Source organism: Gymnoscopelus braueri (assembly GCF_963280865.1).
Source record: "Gymnoscopelus braueri genome assembly, chromosome: 18".
NCBI classification, from domain to species: Eukaryota; Metazoa; Chordata; class Actinopteri; order Myctophiformes; family Myctophidae; genus Gymnoscopelus; species Gymnoscopelus braueri.
In genome coordinates, this window is record NC_137618.1 from 42,476,588 (window position 1) to 42,499,633 (window position 23,046).

Consider the following 23,046-nt stretch of genomic DNA (forward strand, 5'->3'; position numbering starts at 1 on the left):
TGCCGTGTCTTTTACATGTATTATTCACTGAGTCACTGAGAAGAGTCTGTGCTGGTGAGAACGGAGCATCTTCAAAGCAACAGACAAGCACTGAATGACGCACACACACACACGCACACGCACACACTGTATTGATTTCTATACTTGTGAGGACATCAACATTTTAGGACAGCATTGGAAGTAGCTGAAAACAGTCAAACAATAGCCGTAAAATAGCCAACGCCTTTTAACCTTCTAGATCGGCTATTTTTCGGTATGTGACATCGCCACACAACTAAGAATAACATACAAAAAACTCTACACACACAAACGCACACACACACACACACGTATCTATCTTTGCCCTCATTTAGTATTCCATATCCATATGAATTATGCATACATTTGATCCTTATCCAATGACTCTCCACAAGGAATATTCAAACAACACAGGACGCCAGTGTTGTTCCCAACAAGCTAGTCACTTCCTGGTTGGGACCCGCGGTGGTGACGGTGGTTGTTTTGCATCACTGAATGTGCCTGCATACTTCCTTATTACTGATGCTGCATTTAGGGAGGCTCTGATTAGTGTTTAGCAGAGGCAGAGCTGGGATGAAGTCATTGTTTTGCAAGGCGAGTCAAGTCACGAGGTATTGACGTTAAAGGAGTAGTTCACCCAAAAAAGTACTTATTTTATTTCAATTACACACCCCATGAAGCCTTGGATTTATGGATTATTTTTAGTTTTTTTCGCATTCCTAAGCCAATAATTTGATGACCGGCAGTCTCGACATTAGCACCTTTCCGCCGGCCATCAAATTATTGGCTTAGGAATGCGCCAAAAACTAAAAATAATCCATAAATCCAAGGCTTCATGGGGTGTGTAATCGATAGAAAATACGTAATGTTTTGGATGAACTACTCCTTTAAAGTCCAAGTCGAGTTGCAGGTCTTTTGTTTATTTGATAAAGTCGAGTCTGAATTCATCAAATTAAATTTGTGACTTGAGTCCAAATCGAGTCTCGAGTGCACCACACCTCTGGTGTTTAGTGTCTGAGTCGTGCGCCCTGCATCAAACCAGTTTTCAGTGAGTGCTGCTAAGAAAAACAGAGTTTGGATGTAAAACTGAACTGCTAATGCTTCAGAGATATGCAGAGCACAAGAAACCACCCAGGTTTGCATGGGTTTAAAAAAATCTATGGTGTGAACCAGGCCAGTGGTTCTCAAAGTGGGGTCCGAGACCCCTAGCGGTTCCTGAGGGGGTTACAGTGGGTCCCCAGCAAAAATATTTCATATAGCATAAAAATCAGTTCAAAAAGTTTAAGCCTGTATACCAGCTGATCTGGGGTTTTGCTGTCACATCCATATTAATTTGGGCAGGGGTGGGCTGCCGGTGGAGCCTACTGGAGCGCAGCTCCACTAGCTTTGAAGCTGCACGCATGCCCGCACATGCACCATTTGCAGTTTTCGCACCTCGCTAACAAAACCTGCCGATCGAAGTGTCACAGCTTGAATTAACAGGAATGACCGACCTGGTTGGATGCATATCAATGCTCCATTGTGTGACCTGCTAAGTAGCCTACTGTAGGTGTTAGATGTTCTGTCTGAAGCAGTCAAAAGAGTTGGATAACAGTGGCTGATGGATTCATTAACTCATTAAATTACAGAGGTGACTGCAAGGTAAATGCATAATTATGACAACACTAAAGTTTCCCAATTATGCAAGCAAATAGAATACAATTTGATATACATTATATTGTGCGTTAATAAATAGGCCTACATATTCAAGAGGTTATTTCAATCGGCGATCGCTCATGTGCGCGCAACATAGCGCTCCACTAGCTAAAAAATCCACAGCATATCCCTGAATTTGGGGATCCTTGACACGAAAAAGTTTGAGAACCACTGATTTAGGGTTCCTTGACATGATAAAAGTTTGAGAACCACTGAACCAGGCTTCGGTGGGGGGTTTCTCACCTGGCCCCCTTTGGGCTGGTACTTGATGTTGTCCGTGGAGCCGATCTTGGACTTGATGTTCTTGTAGTCGGGGAGTGGCTGGTTGATGATGCGTAGCTGCTTGGGCGTGGTGGCGGGAGACTTGGGTGGGGTGCGCACCAGCGCCACCTTCCTCTCCTGGGAAGGAAGGGATTGAGGGAGGGGACGATTATGGATGTATAAAATCACATGATTATTTTGTTGCTGTCGGGCAGAAACCTCTTATCTCCATATTTGAACTTTTTGTGTTTTTTCGTTAAAAGATTACGCCCTACTTGATCATACTACAGTGTCACACAAAAGCATCAAAAGCTAGTTTTGAATTTGAATCCTGAAAAGTCACAGTTTTGGACCCAACAGAGATGATATTTTCACCACAAAATGTCTTTGTTTTTTTTAACAGTTGCTGCTTTTCAAAACACAAATAACACAGTATCCAAATAATGCAGTAGCCAAATAATACATAAAAAGATTAATACAAAATAAGCAAAAAAACATTGGAAGTAAAGGAAAGCCACATGTTCAAATATCCATGTACAGTAGGACCTCTGTCTACAAGGCTCTTCAGTTGTATTACAAAATATAATGTTTCACTTCCACATTTCTTTTAGACCCGAGCAGAGAATTATTTTATTCATTTTCACGATTATACTGAGCCACTTATGATTAATTAATTATGTAAGTTTTAAATTGTCTCTGTCGGGTGGAAACCTTATGTCAAAAACTGTTACTTTTCAGGATTCAAACTAAAACATAACAAAAGTAGCAGATCCACAGCTCAAAACGTTGAGCTTGTGGATCTGCTACATTTGTGTGACGCTGTAGTATGATGAAGGTCGTTAATTTATGAGAATTTGGAGATAAGAGGTTTCATGCCCATTGACCAACAGCGACAAAGTCGTGGTTAATAGTGAAACCAGGTTGATAATAGTTCCATTCATTCCTTTACCTGGGAGAGCAGGCTGAGGGAGCGTGGGGTGCCGGGCGTCCGCGACGACAGCGAGGAGTAGCTGGGCGGGGTGCCCGGGGTGACGCCCGTGGAGCCACCGCCCAGGGGGGTGCGGGGCGTGGAATGGCCGCTGCGGGCCGAGCGGGAGCGCCCTGTCTCTGCACCTGGTTTGAGGCGGGTGGGGACACATACATTTACTTGACTACTTGAGCACCACATCACCCAATTTCAACATATCTTCATATCGTTGCTGTCGGGCGGAAACCTCTTATCTCCATATTCAAACTTTTTGTGTTTTTTCGTAAATGAACGCCTTACTTAATCATACTACAGCATCACACAAAAGCATCAAAAGTAGTAGATCCACAAGCTTGAAACTTTTGAGCTTGTAGATCTGCTACTTTTGTCGTTTTTTAATTTGAATCCTGAAGTAAGTTTGGACATGTGAGGTTTCCACCCGAGACAAAATAATTGGTCCTCACTAGTGCTGAGGCCTGTCACAATTATTACATAATCGCCTAATCGCAATTATTTGAGATCATCACAATTATTTTTTTACGCAATCGTCATCGTCATAATCATTTCCATGTTCATATATGTGTTGTTATATATTGTTAATATATATATATATAATATATTTTCAAACATTTTACAGGATAGTGGAAATAGGCAATAGGTTAAGTAGATAGACACTTAATAGACATAAGTGCCCCTTTAAGTACATATTTTGAGAATCTGTACTTTACTTAACACTCTCACCGCCAGGCCCGTAGCCTACGGGCCGATAAATCCAACTGTAAAGCGCCGATCCCGTAGCCTACGGGCTGTGGTGCTTTTTCATTTTTTTTCGAAAAAAATAACTTTTTTCAATTTTCTAGTACGGCACATTTCATTGTAACACCACCGGAAATGGAATTATTCGGGATCACGTTTTGCCGATCCCATAGGACTCCATTCTAAAGCGCACACTGCAACGCCATTTTCTTCGATTGTAGTTTTTCTCCTCGCTGATCACTGTTTAACCTAAACCGTTCTAACTACAACATGGATGCCCCGTTTGACACGTGGTTTGGACTGGTACACGCAGGGAGATCTCCGCGATGTTTACAAACAGTGCAGAGCTCAATCTTAAGGATTTTAACGAGGTCTATGGCAACGTGAAAAAAACAAAAAACAACAATAAAACGTTGGCACTGGTGAGTACATTATGAGATTAACCTCTGGCGGTCAATGTGTTAAGTATTTGTATTTTTACCACTACATTTCAAAGAAAATATTGTACTTTTGACTCCACTGAAATCAGTTGAGGCAACGGAGAATCCTTCAATCCATGAGACATGACGAGTTTTAAGTTGAACTGAGGAGTTGGTGAAGTCTACATGGGGCATGGTGACTGAATGAGACGGAATTACAGTGAAAGGGCTACTTCATACACTATTCTAAAGCAACTTTCCCAACACTGGTAAGGACGCACCATGCACGACCTGGCGCAGGTACATAACTGAAAGTGATGAACAAAAGCAGACGTGTGCGGAGCGCCCTCTACCTGTCATACTAGCGGCCCGTCCTGTCCTATGCTCCGCCCTCATCTCAGTGCGGAACGCTAAGCAGGGAGAACAGGGAAAGAAGAGGCAGAGAGTAAAGCTATGCAGAGGAGAACAGGGAAAGAAGAGACAGTAGCGCTATGCAGAGGAGAACAGGGAAAGAAGAGACAGTAACACTATGCAGGCAGAACAGGGAAAGAAGAGGCAGTAACGCTATGCAGAGGAGAACAGGGAAAGAAGAGACAGCAACGCTATGCGGGCAGAACAGGGAAAGAAGAGGCAGAGAGTAAAGCTATGCAGAGAGAACAGGGAAAGAAGAGGCAGTAAAGCTATGCAGAGGAGAACAGGGAAAGAAGGGACAGTAACGGTATGCAGAGGAGCACACGGAAAGAGGACACAGAGATTAACAGAGAAAGAAGACACAGAGATTAACACTATGCAGAGGAGAACAGGGAAAGTAGAGACAGAGAGTAACGTTTTGCAGAGGAGAACAGGGAAACATTCAAGTCTTTAAAAAACGGGAGGGAGGAGGTGGGTGAAAGGAGGAAACACTTCAGAGAAGTTTGGGAGGACTAACTTCAGGCACGCACGCACACACACACACACGCACACACACGCACATTCACCTGATTCCCGGTTAAGTACAATATCAAAGCATGAAACAGGGAAAACACATGAAAACAGACTGCTAGAGAGAGAGAGGGAGGGAGAGAGAGACAGAGAGCTAAGCAAAGCACCTTCTGACGTCCGAAATGTATTTTCTTTTTTTTGGAAAGGGAAGTGATGATAACTACAATTTGACGTCATTCAGAACTTTTGATAAAAAGTGGTCTGTGGTCTTATCTAATACCAAACTGGGGGGTCCTTGAAATTAAAACGATGGAGAAGCACTGAGTAGATTGGTAGGTGACATCATCGTACATGTGGGTCTGCGTGGGGCCGTGGAGCCGGAGCTGGTGATGGAGGTGGAGCTCTCCTCGTGTTCGTGGGGGCTGCGGCGACTCAGGATGGAGGCGGGCCGTGGCAGAGAGGACCGCTTCTCCGGACTCCGTGAACCGCCGTCCTGTCACACACACACACGCAAACATGCACACATGATGTCACCTTTAAAAACTTGAGAGGTTCATCCGTTCAGCGTATACGCCTGATTTATACTCTGGCATTGTGAAGCACTCATCGCCGATGTGTAAAGAATTGTTCGGAGAAAATATCGTCTCTGTCGGGTGGAAAACAATGTCCAGAACTATTACTTTTCAGGATTCAAATTCAAAAGTAGCAGATTTGCGTCTCTTCGCGCCGTGTTTCAAGCTTGCAGATCTGCAACTTTTGATACTTTTGTGTGACTCTGTAGTATGATCAAGTAGGGCATTAATTTACGAAAAACCACAAAAAGTTAGAATATGGAGATAGGAGGTTTCTGCCCAAGAGCAACCATATGCATAATATAACTGAAATTGAGGTTAAATGCAAACTCTGGGGGGTGGAAATCACCATCCGCTGGGACCCCAAATGATGCTGCTGCTCAAGCAATACGATTACAATGGTTTAAAAACTGGGTCATCCTTGAGAGGGGTGGCCCAATTTTGAAGGAATACTAATATCTCAAAAGACCTGCATTCGGGCAGTGGTGGACAGTAGCAAAATACATTTACTTAAGTACTGTACATCTTCACTTTAAAATGTTCTAAAAATATTTTTTAAATCCATCTTGTCATGATTGTTTTGAAAATCGGCAGATCTACAAGCTCACAACACGTCACATCGCGATGCGTTGTGAGCTTGTAGTTTGGCTAGCCTGATTGTGGTACTATATTAACACATTTTGCGATGGGGACCCCGTGGAATACCCTGGAAGGTCCCCTGGTGGTCTGCAGACCCCACTTTGAGAACCACTGCTGTAAACTCAATCAGGACACACATAGAGCTACTCAGATTAAACCATATATGGAAACAGATGTTTAACCACTTAAATCCCATATGGTTGACTAAGTCACCCCTGTTACTAGCACCTTTATTCTCTCCTTGCGAATACTTTATTAGTCAGAAATGTAAACAGCAAGTGGTACAGTCAGATATTAAGGATAAAAGGACACACAAAAAGTCCTGGGGACAATGCACATAAACTCTCACTCGTACAGTACTTCACCTAATGACTGTAGGCTGTACAGTGTAGGCAGTTAGAGAGCAACTCTGCGGCCTTGACATTTAAGATGTGTTATTTTAGGAAGAACAACTGTCATTAGCGCCGCGGAGGAGTGAAATGGAGTCACGACACTCGCCACTGGAGAAATGTCAAAGGGTGAATCAACACCCTCTGAGTAAATAAGCCTCTGAAGAGGGTTCTTAATTCTACCTTGTAAAAATAAAGAAAGGAAACAAGAAATTACAGTCATATTATACCAGCTTGTGCCAAGCTAAAACCCTTGAAAAGTGCTGTCATCATGACTCTTGCGTCTTACTAAACATTACCAAAATTACTAAACTCAAGAGTTCAATTAAAGGAGGAGTTCACCCAAAAAATGACTTATTTTCTATCAATTGCACACCCTATGAAGCCTTGAATCCATGGATTATTTTTTGTTTTTGTCGCATTCCTAAGCTAATAATTTGATTCCCGTCTCCTACCGGCTAATGTATCCGGTAGGAGACACAAAATAGATTATTTGTGTCTCCTACCGGAAATACACACGGTCATCAAATTATTGTCTAGGCTTCATGGGGTGTGTAATTGATAGAAAATAAGTAATTTTTTGGGTGAACTCCTCCTTTAAGGTTCGTTTTACATCTAAAGCTCACTAGTGGATTTATTCATGCACTCTTACTAGGCTATTGTATCAAACGGTCAGATGGGTGAGGGGTTCTCTCTGTAAACTGTTGTTTACAGAGAGAACTGTTTCAATCAAATGAAACATGTTTAGATTATTGAACCAACTGATGCACATTTCCCTCTTTATGTAGCACCGGCAGTTGTGATGTGACCCCATAGCCTGAGAGGACGTTTGGGTGAATGTGTTGCGCTGACTGATCCAGTCAGTGATGACGCATCGAACTCTATGACCGGAGCTCTTACGCCCGTTCAGAGTATGGGAAGGCATTAAGGACTCCCCATTGGGCTTAAAGGACAGCCAATGAGGAGAAAGTGATGAAAAAGACACTTCTAGCGCAGCAACTGAATATAAACCAGCTTGCTTTCAAAAGCTGGTAAAAAGCACAGAGGAAATCTTGTCCCAGATATGAGCTTTTATTGTGAAATGGTAGTAGTGGACACTCACCGAGGCTCTGTCCCTCGACTGTCTGGCTACACTGAGGGGCTGGCGACCTTCTGGTACTGCAGAGAGAGAGATTAGAGAGAAAGAGAGAGAGAGAGATGAGGAGACATAAGAGAGATGATGATGATGATGATGGTAATCAGAAATAAAACACAGCAAGTTTAGGTGTTACACGTCATCATCGCTTTCGGGCGGAAACCTTGTATGTCCTAATGTAACTTTTCAGGAAATGGAAACAATAACCTGTGGAAACAATAACCTTATTTAGCTAAAATTGCAAATCTACAAGATCACAACACGTCACATCGCGACACTTTGTGAGCTTATAGATATTTTTTTTCCAGAAACGTACTTGTATGACAAAGTAGGGCATTAACTTACAAAGAATTGAAACAAGGTTTCTGCCTGACAGCAATGATATGAGTATCTCCCCTATCAAATTGCAATGTTAGCACAGGGAAAACCACAATACTTGTACATAACACATACACACAGGTACACACTCTCCCAGGCATATGGTAAGCCATAATTATGACAAATTGCATATCGTTGCTGTTGGGTGGAAACCTAAAATGGTTAGTTTTCAGGAAATATAAAATGCCACAAAACATTCCACAAATACCACAACAAATCTACAAATGCCACATAAGTCACAAAGAAAATTCCACAAATGGCCAAACAATTTAAAAGCATCCACAAAATTAATAAAAGCAAATGGCTAAAATAGTCCATCTATACATGCGAGACGTTGTGAGCTTGTAGATCGGCTATTCACGCTTGTTTTTGAGTGACATTGTTCTATGACCAAATGGTGCATTAATTTATGTCCAAAATAACCCAAGTAAAGTTGAAATATGGAGATAAAAGGTTTCTGCCCGACAGGGATGATATTGTCGTTGTCGGGTGGAAACCCGATACGTCCAAAACTGATCTACAAGCCCCGAAACACGTTGCTTCGCGCCACGTTTTTTCGAGCTTGCAGATCTGCTACTTTTGATGCTTTTGTGTGACGCTGTAGTATGCTCAAGTAGGGCATTAATTTAGGATTAAACACAAAAAGTTAGAATAAGGAGGAAAGACGTTTCTGCCTGACAGGGATGATATTCTGTGGCAACAGGCTGCTAGAGAAAACTCTCCTCTGCAACCATTTGGCTGCTTCTCACACAGAATGGAAGAGATGGTATGGTATTATAAGGCAGGCCAAGCCCTGGAGACAAGCTAATTGGGGCAATGCAGCAATCTAGGGAGGGCATCTCAAACTCTTCAGCTAAAGACCCCAAAAAAAGAAACATTTGGTGTCTAACCCCTGGGACCCAAAAAATAATAATAATACAGTAGATTATGAATGAACCAATTAAAAGGGATATTTCAAACATGTTTGGGGTCATTTTAACGTCTACTCTGGCTTTTGTGAGCACCCCAGACAGTTATTAAGTTGCTCGATTCAGTATTCAGATATTTGATATTCATTTTATCAGACACGCCCCCTCTTCCTATACAAACCCATTGTAACGTCATTGAAAGCACCCGTCCTGGGTAATGTTGACTGTTATTGTCCTTCTAATGTTTTGTTGTGTTTTTTCAATTACTTTTTTTATTTATAAAAAAGAAAAGAAATTTGGAAAATGAAAAGAATTTAATCAAATTAATAAAATGAATGAAAAAAGGAAGTGAAAAAAGGAAGTGAAAAAAACACGGCCCCCTCACGCATTAGAAGGACAATATCAGTCACCATAACCATGAACGGTTGTTTTCAATTAATCTATCAAATATCTAAATACTGAATCAAGAAACTTAATAACTGTCTGGGGTGCTCACAAAAGACAGAGTAGACGTTAAAATGACCCCAAACATGTTAAAGTGCAATACCCATTTAAGCGCCATTTCAATAGAGCGTCGCAGTTCCCGCCCACTTACTGTTTTTTTTGGTGCCGGAAGAAAAAACTCAATGCATTTTTCCATTGACATTTCCAAAAATATTTATATCTATTAATTTAAGCCTCGAATCAAGCCATCATGACATGACATGAATCATGACCATAAACGTTTGATTCTGTGATTTTTTTTTTTTGAAAACGGCAAAACAAAGGGTATTTATTAAATATAGTATATCATATAAATAAATATAAAATAAAAAAAATCACAGAAAAAAACGTTTTATGGTCATGATTCATGTCATCTCGTGATGGCTTGATTCGAGGCTTAAATTAATAGATATAAATATTTTTGGAAATGTCAATGGAAAAATGCATTGAGTTTTTTCTTCCGGCACCAAAAAAAACAGGAAGTGGGCGGGAACTGCGACGCTCTATAGTGGAAACATATAGCCAATCTTTATGGATTTTTTTTTTGAAATTCTTTTTTTTTTTAGGTTCTGAAAAAATCTATCCATCTATCGATCATCTATCCGTCTATCTACCTATCTAAATCATCTATCTATCTATCTATCTATCTACAGTATCTTTGTCTTTGCAAACATAAAAAGGGACATTTACTCATGACCCATAAAAATGGTTAGGCTACATGACCAATTTTTTTTTTGGTAAACACTGGTTTAAGTGACACAATGTAGGGAGGTGAGAAGGGGAGAAATGGAGTGTAAGTGTCTCCATGACAGTGGGGAGTATAAACACAATGAGGTCCTGCAGAGCTAAACTGCACACTACTAGTTGCCTGGCAACCACTGACATTAGAAAATATTAATAAATAAATGAGTCGCTATGTAACTCCGTAGAGACAGGAGAGCATCAGCCATTTTTCATTATGGGTATTTCAAAACATTTCGTCTGTCGGATTGGAAACCTCATTATGTCTAAAACTGCTTAAAATTAACAGGGCCTACATGTGGCAGTAAGTATTTACCTCATTGAGGTAAATGCGTCGGCAAATAAGTTGAAATTCACGTATGGCAGCAGCCAATGTCTATCTGCTGTTGTTGCTATGTTTGTGTGTTGGTTATCTATAATGAACATTTATTACTTTCCCTGGCACAAAACGGCGGATGAATAGCGATAAAAACTAAACAAAAATATCTGTATTTGCTATCGGCCAAATTATTATTTTAAACATCAGTATTGTTATCAGCCCAGAATTTCCATATGGGTGCATCCCTTACAAACGTTAATGTGAAACTGCACATGGAACATGGAAAAAGAGTGGAGAAGAAAAACATTGACAGCAATCAGAAAAGATGCATTCAAGTAAAGGAAAACAACAACCAAATGAGCAAAGGAAAAAACTAAAGAAAAACGTATGGCAATTAATTTATTTTTTTAATTATTATTCTGAACGAGTGCAGCAATGCGTGACAGAGACGTAACCCAAAATAGTGTCAATAATAAAAACTGAGAAAGATGGAAGCCGAGGCAACAACAACAACACGGATGGCAGGCAGTGGTGAGCTTGTGAGGCGAGACGGTTGCTTTGTGTTCGGGACGGGACAGCCTTTTAATCCGGCATGTACTGTAGGGTCACCTGTGGCTCTCCTCCGGGGGCAGGAGTGGTGCTGGGTGGGACGGGGGTGGGGGCCGGACAGTTTCAGAGCGCTCCTCCTGGATGGGGAGCGAGTCTGAAGAACCTCTGCTTTTTTAGTCAGCTCCGTCTTCTTTATCACAGCTAGAGGAGGGAGAGGGAGGGGGGGGGGGGTAGATTGGGGGGATAGATTGGGCACAGATTTGTATTGCCCCCATATCCCAGCAGGAACAATATATGAATGGAATACTGGTTTCGAATGGTATAATATTTTTTTGGATCGAGATCTAAAAGTATACATTTTGTGTCTCCTAAACTTACACGGTATTGTCTATAAGTTAAAAACAATTTTAATAGAAATACTGATACAAAGTCACAAAAGAGAGACAGTAGCTGTGAGTGAACCTTTTTTCTTCTTGGTCTCCTCTAACCTTTTTTCTTCTTGGTCTCCTCTCTGGGGATGTAGACGGGTTCTTTGCGGACGGGCCTGCGTTCTGGCGTGGAGATGCGACCCTTGACCCTGCCGCCTTTAGCCTTGATGGACTTATGGGGCTTGTCCTGCAGTAGGAGCTTCTGCTGCTTCTCCTGGGAGACAGCAGCGGGCTTTTTGGCCGGGCTATCCACCTTGAGTCCTGGCAGGGACTCAATCTGCTCCGTGGCCATGCTCTTATCGTCATCTGTGGAGAGGGAAGGGGGAAGGTGAAAGATGCTGCGTATGACTTACGGATGGATCTAAATTAAATACATTTAAATTAAATTAAATTAGATTAAATGCGTACAAAACAGTGATACAATGTTCCAAGGATTAAAGGAGTGGTTCACACAAGAAATCCCTTTTTTCCCCTAATGTTTACCTACCCGGTGGTGTCTTTGACTAGCGGAGAGTTTTAGTTTGTAAAACATTCCTTAACGGTGAATCCAAAAATTAAGCCTGGGCGCTGGTGTGCATGTGAATAAGCTCCGGTTGAACACTACGGGCACGCCCATGCACGTTCTTTGCTCGTGCATGATCTGGTTTAGCGCGGAAGTGTTTTAAAGTTAATTTTCTTCTTCTTTAGTGATATTTCAGTTGTATCAGTAACAGTAACATCTCAGTGGACTTCGGTAGAAGATAATCTAAATGATAATATGAGCGTGAGCGTTTTGGACTTAATGGACAGATTTTTATATAGTTTTGCTGTTCGGGTCTCAGATTAATTAAATTCCATTCAAGTTTTTTCTAAATTTTTGGATTCTGGATTCACCGTTAAGGAATGTTTTAAAACTCTCCGCGAGTCAAAGACACTACCGGGTAGTTAAACAATATAAATAAAGTAATTTGTGTGAACCACTCCTAAACTACTTAAACCCCAGCATCCGTATTGTGGGGAAAGCTTTTGCAGAAAATAGCCGATCGGCAAGCTTACAACGCGTCACGCTGCAACGTGTTGTAAGCTTGTCGACCGGCTCATATTTTCGGCTACCTCCCCTTTTAGAGGTGTTTATGGTTATAATGGACATTTTCAGGTTATGGAAGGTTCTGGGTTACCCTTCAAAGAGCCAATAGACATTTTTCCTTACCCATCAAGCTGTTTGTCGATGACTGGAGCCTAAGATAGGGTTGGAGGGAGGAGGAATAATACAAAAAAAATCTAAGTAGAAAGGAACAGACAAACAAACAGATCTCACCTTGAGTGTCGATCCATGAGCTGTCCAGAATGGAGTCATCCATGGTGGTTTCGTCCCTATCGTAGCTCTCCGTCTGTCCCTCTGTCTCTGTGGTTGGGGCCTCCTTCTCTGGGGATGCGGGAGTCTCCTCCGGAGCTTCCGGTACATCGGACACCTCCTCTAGGCTGGCAGCCTCCATCTCGGCCTCCTGCGCCTGCTCCACAGACTCCTCCTCCTCCTCCTCCTCCTCTCCCTCCTCTTTCCCGACAGCGGCCTGGCGGGCCTCTGTGTCGGGCGTTGGCGCGGAGAAGCGAACGCTGTGTCCGCCGGGCTCCTCTCCCTCGTCGATGGTTTGCACCACGGTGATGAAGTCATCTTCCACGGTCACGACCGACTCGATGGCGGCGTGGCTCTCGGGGACATCCTTGACCGCCGCTCCGGTCCCTGGACCCTCTGCTGCCGCATCGTTGTCTTCCTCTTCTTCCTCCTTCACAGCTTTTCCCTCCTTCTCCACCGTAACAGGTTTTTCAGCTTCTTTCTCCGCAGGCTTCATCACTGCCATGTCCTTGGCTATCTCAACAGCTCCAACCGGCTCTACTGCCTGCTTGGCTTTCTCCTCCCTTTCTTTCTCCTCCCTCTCTTTGTCCTGCTTCTCCTTCTGCTCTTTTAGTGCCTTCTCTTTTTCTTCCCTTTCCTTCTCCTCTCGCTCCACCTTTTCCCTCTCCTCTCTCTGCTTGAGCTCGGTCTCTGCCCTCTCCTTCATCTCCATCTCTAGCTTCTCTCTCTCTGCCTTCTCTTTCAGCTCTCTCTCCAGTTGTTCCTTCTCCTCCCGCTCTTTCTTCTCTCTCTCCTCTTTCTGCGTCTTTTCCCGCTCCTCTTTCTCCCTCTGCTCCTTTTCCTCCTTCTCTTTTGTTTCCCTCTCTTTCTTCTCTCTCTCCTCCCTCGCTTTCCTCCCCGCCTCCTCCTTGTCTTTGTCCGCCCTCTCTGGTCCAAACACAGGCGAAGCCGCCCTTTTGGGCGACCCGTAAGCCTCATACTGCTTCAGCTTGGCCGGGGAGAGCACCGGCGAGAGCAGCTTGTCGTCATCGATGATGCTCTCCACGGAGGAGGCCGGTGATGGCTTCAGGGGACGTGCGATGCGGTCCTTCGCAATGCCGGTCAGTTGGTACACGTCCTCTGCGTCCACCTCCTCGTACGCCTCCTGGTGCACCAGCTTGACCTTGTCCCTTAGCTCCCGCAGCTCCCTCTCCTCCTCCATGCTCAGGGGCCGGGACTCCATTTCCAGCTTGCGGATTTTCCTCTCGAAGTCGGCGATCTCGCTCTCTGACACCGTCCCGTCCCCGCTGGCCTGCCGTTCGGTCTCGCTGAGTGATCTCTCGCTTAACTCCAGAGTAACTGTGACAGTTGGTGTCACAAACAACTCGGCTGGCTGGCCGGGTGGTGTCTCATCCATAGCAGGCTTACTTTTTTCTTCAGCAGAATCTTTCCTCTCTGCTTCTTTTTGGTCTTTCTCTTTGGTAACATCATCAGTTCCTGTTGACTGGATCTCATCTTCCGATGAGTCTCTGACTGCCAATTTCCTGGCCTGTTCGGCTACCCTCGCCTCAAGGACAGAGGGGGTGAAGACCTGTGCAGAAGTGTCCGAGGGGCTCAGGACATCTGCAGGGGAAGGCATGGGCCCTGAATACTCACTGAACACACAGTATCCCATGTCTTCCGTCTGGCTTTCACTCTTAATGGCTGCATATTCTCCTGAAACCAGGCTGGCCATCGGGTCAGTAAAGACCGGGGCATCAGTGGGGGCATCGGAGGGAACTGATTTCCTTTGAATAATCTCTGGGTCAGTGTTCTCTGAAGCCAGTCTCGACCGGGTTCCGGCAAGGTCCAACATCTCAGGCAGGTCTGGGGCCATCACCGTGCCATTTTTGTATGTATACTTAGGAGGATGAGCGTATTCAGGGGACTCTGATGGTGGGCTGGCTTTGGTAGCGGGAGGGGATGATGAGTCAGAGGTGATGGAGGTGATGGAGGCTGCAGTCTCCAAGATCAGGGGAGGAAAGGGTGGAGGCTTCTCAACAGATGGGGTGGTGATTGGTAGGTAGTCTGCTGACTCATCCAGACTTCCACTGGTATAGGACATGATGTCTGTAGCAAGTGGGGTGAAGTTCCTACTAGGTCTGCTTTGATCCACTGCTCCGATGGTGATGTTGAGTGAGTAACTTCTCTGCTCAAGGGCCAATTTTCCTGGAGAAAGCCTGCATTCGTTGCTCCTATCAGGAACTATGAACACTCTGGGGTCTTCTGCTGGACTCTTCTTAGTCTCTGGTTTGTCCTGGGCCTGAGCCAGGGTACTGTAACTAATTTCTTGCGGTGAGGGAACAACTGCAGTCTTATCTCCAGCTGTGCTTAGTTCATAATAACCTTCACCTGCCCTAGGCTGTGGAGCCTCTTCCACCTCCAAGGTGGACGTTTCAAAATACGCCGACATGCCCGATTTGTCTCCCACGTCTCTCGAATCTCCTCCTTGGACTTTGACTTTGACGTCCATCGGACAGAAGTCAGGCTGAGCGGCGATGCTGCTGAACTCGATAACTTCCACTGAAGGCTGCTTCTCAGACACTGTGATGGGTTCACCATACGAAGGCGTTAGTGTGTGTGAACTGCCAGGTTCTTTGGACTGGTTCTCAAGATTCGGCGGAACAAAGGAGGGCATGTCCATCGTGGGGCTCTCTGGTACGACCCGCTCACCGGCAAAGAAATCCTGCATCTGGGGTTCAAACGGCTCCTCTGGACGCTTCTCCGATCCAATGCTGTCAGGGCTCATGGAACCACTCCTCTCACTGCCAGGCTTGTCCATGTCCATCTTCAAAGCTGAAAACACATCTTTAAGTTGGCTGTTTTTATCACCACAGAGGTACTGTACGTCACTTGTGTCATGCTGCAGGCGAGATAAACGTTAGCCGAGGACTAAGAAAGCCATCGTCACGGACACAGGCAAAGCTTTTCCTCAGAAACTTACAGCACAATGACACGGCCATCACTGGAGGACAACGGCGATATCATGAGGTCCACCGACTCAGATGTGCATGACAATGGCATGGAATGATGTCACAGAACAGGAATGATGTCACAGAACTGGAATGAAGCTGTGGTATAGATGAGTAGAAACCAAGCAGTGACAAATGGGACCACGTTATCCACGTGAGCATTTCAAGACGTCTGATATAGATGAATATAGCATTTCTGTCATTCTTTCACAATACACTGAAACTTCCATGAATTTACAGGTTTAAAAGTTTGTCACAGTAATTTAACACATTGACTGCCAGAGCTTATTCATAATGTACTCACCCCTGTGCCAGCAATTTGCGTGTTTTTTAATTTTGTAATTTTGTAATTTTTCATTCAAATAAATTCTCTGATTGTGGTGTTAAGCACATACGACAGTTCCACCAGTAGAGAGCAGCAAATCCACACATTGATCACCTCGCTCGCCCCCTCCCAAACAGGCCCACGTCAGATCCGGTCATTCACCGGATGTTATGTTTTCGACAATCCCTGATCCGCTGATCGGCCTGAAAACGATGTGATACACGAAGACGATGACTGTTAGTCACCCGGACCAAAGAAAATAGAAGTTGAGCTGTCCGTTAGTTTTTTATACCGTGTGAAAAACCGTGTTTTTCCCTATTCTGGTCGTAAATGACCGGAGAAATGTGACCCGGAAATGATTTTGGAAAACGAAAGTGCTGATGAGAAATAAACAGAGCCGTGCGATCACAGATTAAACAATGAAAATTCAAAAGAACGCATCAATGCGTTCTTTTGAATTGCTGGCACGCAAGCGATGGATTTGAAAGAACGCATCGATGCGATCTTGGCAATCAATGTGTTAACATATTACTAAAATGATCTTTTTCTTCTTTTTCTATACTTCAAACCAAAAAGAGCAACTCAATGTATTGAATGACAGAGAGATGCCATATGTACAAAAATACAAAAAAGGAAAAAAAAAGGAAAAAAAAGGGAATTGTGTTGTGAAAATAAATAGTCAATTTGAAGATGCATGGATTGGTCGTAACATTCGGCAAAACTACACAGAACATTTACCAGCCGAAAATTGTAAACTAACGGTGGTTGACATATGTACAGTATAACCCATTCTCATTTCCTGGGTGTCATATTTTGGAACCAAGTATCCACATATTGAAACAGAAAGGTACCCTTTCACATACCATGTTGACAGACGGAATGTGGTTCAATGCGCAATTTTTCCATATTTTTTTTTGCCCATGTTGACAGACGGAATGTGGTTCAATGCGCAATTTTTCCATATTTTTTTTTGCCCTTTTCTCCCAAATTAATTATTTTGGGATAGATTTGACGTCAACATGTGGCACATACGATACGATTCTGTTCCTACATTTCTCGAATGGCGCTGAGTTCGGGTGAAGCGGACTTCGCAACGTTCGGCACGGCGACTCGCACGCCTCACGGCTTGCTCCACGGTGCCTCTTTTGGCTCAAGTCTGCTTTAGACGGCGCACCTCTGTAATTTTAACAGTTTTTTTTTGCTGAGCCGTCAGCCTCTCGTCAGTCTTGAGTTTGAGAACGGCACTTCCGCATTCCTGGAGTGCGGAAGTGACCGAGACGTCAACATGTTGATGTTTGGTCACATTTGTACCAAGGGTAAGTGTTTGGGGTAAGGTTATGGTTAGAGTAAGTGTTTGGGGTAAGGTTACGCTGAATTCACAACAGCTGCAGAAGCATTTCTATCACTGCGTTTTTGAGCGAACCCACCTCATTTGTACACCTAGTCCGCGTCTGTTTCAGACAACAGCATGTTGGCTGACGCTGTGTCATGCGCCAATGAAAAAAGTTACAACTTTTCTCAACTTTACAAGCTTCACCGTTCACACTGCTGCTGGTGTGAATGCATATTAGGATAAAGGGCTTTGTGTAGGCTTAAATTAGGAGTGCCATGGACTGCGTTGAGTTGATATGGTCTACATTTCATCTGTGTTACACCATGGTAGGCGAAAGGATAACATTGTGGACTCCAAAAGTATTTTGCAAACCATGAAAATATGACACCTACAGTAGGCAATGAGAATGGGCTAGCAGTTACATGCAGTAATGATTTATAGTCCTGTATGAATCATGTCATAATTAAGCCAAATTTATGCTCCGTTGCGCGACGGTGTCGCGCCAAAAAATTGCCGACATACAAGCTCAAATCGCGTTGTGGCCGCGACGCATTGCGAGCTTGCATGTCGGCGAAGCTCGTGCCACACCGTCATGCGACCAAGTACGAATCTGGCTTCAGACTGGTGCAGCGGCACTGAGCAATGGATAGACATGGTGAGATACCAATGAAGCCTGTATAGCATCGGTGGGGGGAAAAAAAAGCATCGTTATCTTTAGCAACACTTTCACTTCATTGCAACAAATACAGCCGGCCCCAAAACCACCGCAGCAGCAGCTAGGAACGGGACACGGAAGCGCAAAGAAACTAACGCAACATAAAGGGAAAAACTTCAAAAGAAACGTTGCTCCTTTCACCAACAAGCCTGTGTTGCCTTGCAGCCTCAGCAGAGCATAGGGAGGAGACTGTTTTGCCATTCCACCTGGATTATAACGCTGATGCTACAGTTACGTGCGTTATGGCTTCCTCTGAATACTGTAGATGTCTGATGCTCTAGCTCATTACTTATACTGTACAGTATACCAGTGGTGGAAAGGAACCAAGTACATTTACTCAAGTACTGTACTTAAGTACAATTTTTATGTATTTTTAGTTTACTTGAGTACTTTCTTTTTGTATTGTATTGTACTTTTTACTCCACTGCAATTGTCTGACAGCTATAGTTGCAAGTTACTTTGCAGATTTAGATTATTAATATAAAACATATGTTAACCACATATGCCCTATTTTATACTTGATCTAAGCTCGCAACTTGTCACATCGCAGCACACTGCAAGCTTGTAGATCTGCTATTTTGGTATTGTAAGCATATTTTTATGCCAATACTTTTGGACTTTTACTCAAGTAAAACATTTTGAAAAAATAATAGTATTTCTATATTTTGGTATTGATACTTTTATCCAAGAAAAACAATAAGGAGTAGTTCTTCCACCACTGCTGTATACAGTGCAGTTACATGCAGGCAGGGAGAGCAGAGGGCCGGACGCACCTTGGTCAGGGCTTTCCCCACCCTCTGTCACCTCCTCCTCCACCTCCTCCACCTCCTCCTCTGTCTCCATAGGACTCTCTGTGGCAGCACTAGCCACCTGGGCCTCCAGGTGCTCCACCACCGGAGCCTGGGCCTCGCCTAGGGACTGTGCCTGCTCTAAGGGCTCGGCCGGGGGGCTGATGTCCAACAACTCAGGCTCGTCCTCCCCGCTCCACTGTGGCTCGTCAAGAGCCGCCTCGGATTCGGCGGCCTCTGCACTCTCTTCCTCCTCCTCCTCCTCCTCCTCCTCCTCCTCCTCCTCCACCTCCTCCACGTAGTCGGCTGTAAGAGCCTCGATGGTCTCTTCTTCTCATAAACAAGGAGGGGAGGGGAGGGGGGGATGGTAGAGGCGGACACGTCAAGACTTACGGGCAACACAGACTTGGGTTACATGGGAACACACAGTTTTGTACCGTGGGACAACTTTCAGCTCTGGGGAGGAAGAAAGGTGGTGGTACATTGTTGGGGAGTTTCGACAGACAAAGGGTATACACCACAGATGTACAGTATGCTGTGTGCGAGGTACGTGGTGCTTCGTCTCAGCGTTGTGCCTTTTTGTTATGTTGCTGGTAGTTTGCTCGCTCTGCTCATCTTTGATGTGGCTTATGATAAATGCGTGGATGTTGCATTTTTGGGCGGTGAAACCGCCCCTATAAGTGAGATTTGGAAAAATGTACATTTTCCTGCGCTTTGATCTGGGCCCAGGAAATGTGTAGAATTATCCTGCGCTGTGATTGGCCAATCACAGTCTATTCAGGACTGTGATTGGCCAGTGTCACATGACACATGTGCATAGCCCTATATAAGTAACCATAACTTGAAAAAAACCAAAAATTGGTTTTTTTCAAGTTATGGTTTCGTCCATCATAAAGAGTGTTTCAATAAATGTATTTATCCTTCGGAGTGAGACTGTGTTGGATTGGTTGACTCCATTCAGTATTGTGATTAGCTAGCAAGACACCGCCCACTTCACACAGGGTGTGATTTTTTTATATTACACCGGTCTTGCCACGCATAGAGAGAATATTTTTTTTTTTTAAAGAATTGCAGTTGCCATTTTGGTATGCGTGTCCAACAATGTCTGTCATCTATAAACTTTGAAGACGTCATGAAATGGCTTTATTGCTAACGTTTTTGCTAAGTTTAGCTCACAGTGTCAGTCGATGGTCCCGTTCCCTCCGGGCTATGGCATCTCTGAACTCTACACACTGCACTGATCAGAGCTGATCCAAACATATATTTGTCCCCAATTTGATCTAATGATAGATATGTTCTCATTATGACCGTGGGTACTGGTATGCTCTAAAAAAAAAAAACGAATCATCACAGCGTCATTCCACGGAAACCCTGCCCTCACAGTCATTGTAGCTTACTCCCCAAATGAAGATGCCAGCATGGACAGTAAAGAACAGTTCTACCACAAGCTCAAGCAGGCAATTGAAAGAGTCAAGCCACACAACTTCCTGGCCATCCTGGGAGACATCAACGCACGTCTCGGACCAAAAGATGCGCTGTTCACTTACAACGAACAGACACATGACAATGGAAAACGCATGTTAGAGATTATGGAGGAACACCAACTGCTGGCCACATCACAATGTTCCAAAAGAAGAAGGGGAAGCTGTGGACATATACACAACACGGCACACCAGATTGACTACTTCCTAACATGCAGGAAATGGAGGGGGAGTGTCATTAACAGCAAGCCATACAGGTCCTTCAGCTCACTCTGCTCAGACCACAGGATCGTCACTGCAACAGTGAGGCTGAGCCTGAAGGCACCAAGGAAGGAGGGAAAGAGGAAAGTGAAATACAAATGGAGTCAACTGGCAATGGACACAAATCAAGAACAGGTTCCAAGCACTACAGGAGGAGGGAAGCATAACAGCCTGCTACCAAAGCTTCGCTGAAGCAAACCAACTAGCAGCTGAGACATGCCTCCAGAAAGTTCCCAAAGCAAGGAGGAAAGACAGATGCCGTGACCCTAGAATCATCCCCTAAGGCAGGGAGGAGATGCGAGCAGCACACGGGGACTATGTCGCTGACCATAAAGGAGACGGTCTGAGGGAGGAATATAAGAGGAAGAAGGAGGAGCTATACCAAGTGTATGCAACACTGGAACAACAGGAGCTGACTCAAAAGATCAGGGGCATTAAAGAGGCACATGTTAACCAGAAGCATGGTAAGAGCTGGAAGCTCATCGATTACATTTCTGCCAGAAGCTCTTCTCAGACTTCCAAGATCTGGGGAGAAAGCGCAGAGGAACGAGTTGAAACATGAAACCAGAACTTCAACACTCATAGGAAATCCTCCTTCAACCAAGGAAGAGGATGATCCGATAGCTACTGTCTTCCATGACCTTCCCAGACCAGACGGCCCATTCACCATGGATGAGTACTAGAGGGCCAAGGCTACTATCAAGTGCGCCAAGAGCTGCGGGAAGGATGGAGTGACACCAGAGGTTCTGAAGTATGTGCCCATAGATGAGATGGTGTTAGATTTGATCAACCGAGCACACACGTCTGGCGAACCGCCGAAGCTGTGGCACACAATGATCATCGTTCTAGTGCCAAAGTCAGGCGACCTCACCAAGACGGACAACTATCGGGGCATCAGCCTGACTCACAAGTCGCCAAGACAGCTAACAGGACAGACAACCGTCTTAGACCCATCTTAGACCCTCTACTGACAGAACGGTTTCCATCCGGAGCGAACAGGCGTGCAGATACTGGCCCTGAGGAGGATACTGGAAGGAGTAATGGAGCGGAACCTGTCAGCGGTGATCACCTTCATTGACTTCCAAAAGGCTTTTGACACCATTCACCGGGGGAAACTCATGAACATTCTCCGGGCCTACGGAGTTCCTGAGAAGATGGTTCAGATGATAGAGGCAAGCTACAGCCAGATTAGAGCCAAGGGACCCTTTCCTGTTCATTATTATTATTAGCGATGGAGGCACTGCGGTTCACTCTGGTCACGAGAAAGTCAAGGCGAGTACACTGCATCATGATTACTGACCTCGATTATACAAATGACATTGCCCTAGTCTCGGATACAGCAGAAAAAGTAAGGGAACTACTACTACTGGCAGTAGAAATAGAGTGCAGGCAGTTCAATGCCAAGAAAACTAAAGTACTGACAGTTAACACAGAGGACAGAACCAAATACCACTGCGGACGGGACGTTTCTCAAGGCAGTCGAGGACTTCACATATCTCTGGGCCTGGACTCCTTCAACGGAACAGGACCCCGGAGGGCCCTTGCCTGGAATGCCTTGCATGGGATGAGGAGAGTGTGTAACTCAGACATGGGAGAAGACCTCAAGAGGCAGCTGTTCGTAGCTACAGTGGAGTCAGTACTGCTGTATGGGGCTGAGACATGGACCCTCACAGCACAGCAGGAAAGAGCCCTGGATGGAGTCTACACAAGAATGCTACGAATGGCACTAGATGTCACATGGACGGACCACATCAGAAACGTGGTCCTCTACGGGGACCTACCACGGGTCACAGACAAAGTCAGAGAGAGAAGGATGAGGCTGGCAGGGCACTGCGTCAGGCACCTGGAACTAGAGGCACGCAAACTGACACTATGGGAGCCAACCCAGGGCAAAGCCAGGAAAGGCAAGAAGCGCACCACCTACGTAGATGCATTGCGGTGTGACAGCCTAGCTAACAACACTGTAGAGCGCAAGACCCTGATGTTAGATAGAAGAGTATGGAGGGCAATGATTCAGGAGTCCTGAGTTGGTGTTTGCTAGACCACTCTCTAACATCGCATTGCATGCTCTAAAATTGTGAACATTTAATTTTTCATTTCCCCCCGTCTTTAACTTTTTGAATGTTATAGATTAGGGATGTAACAATATCATTGTCGTTATCGCAATATTGCAATAACATAAATGTCTCAATATTATCGTGGGCCTGTGACGACATCTGCCATAGGTATTCAGGAAGAAAAG

At 44.6% G+C, this 23,046-nt stretch overlaps 1 protein-coding gene across 1 annotated transcript in view; it reads right to left on the bottom strand.

Annotated features, from left to right (window-relative positions):
• Nucleotides 1-23,046, bottom strand: part of map2 (microtubule-associated protein 2) — a gene marked incomplete at its 3' end in the record, with an annotated part of 78,877 nt that overhangs the window by 11,986 nt on the left and 43,845 nt on the right. The window contains exons 6-14 of the mRNA XM_080412247.1: nt 19,048-19,395; nt 12,876-15,725; nt 11,639-11,884; nt 11,211-11,351; nt 7,740-7,795; nt 5,389-5,530; nt 4,470-4,526; nt 2,924-3,087; nt 1,957-2,112 (exon numbers count right to left, since the gene is read on the bottom strand). Coding sequence (XP_080268373.1) covers nt 1,957-2,112; nt 2,924-3,087; nt 4,470-4,526; nt 5,389-5,530; nt 7,740-7,795; nt 11,211-11,351; nt 11,639-11,884; nt 12,876-15,725; nt 19,048-19,395 — 4,160 coding nt within the window. The remainder of the gene's footprint in view (nt 1-1,956; nt 2,113-2,923; nt 3,088-4,469; nt 4,527-5,388; nt 5,531-7,739; nt 7,796-11,210; nt 11,352-11,638; nt 11,885-12,875; nt 15,726-19,047; nt 19,396-23,046) is intronic.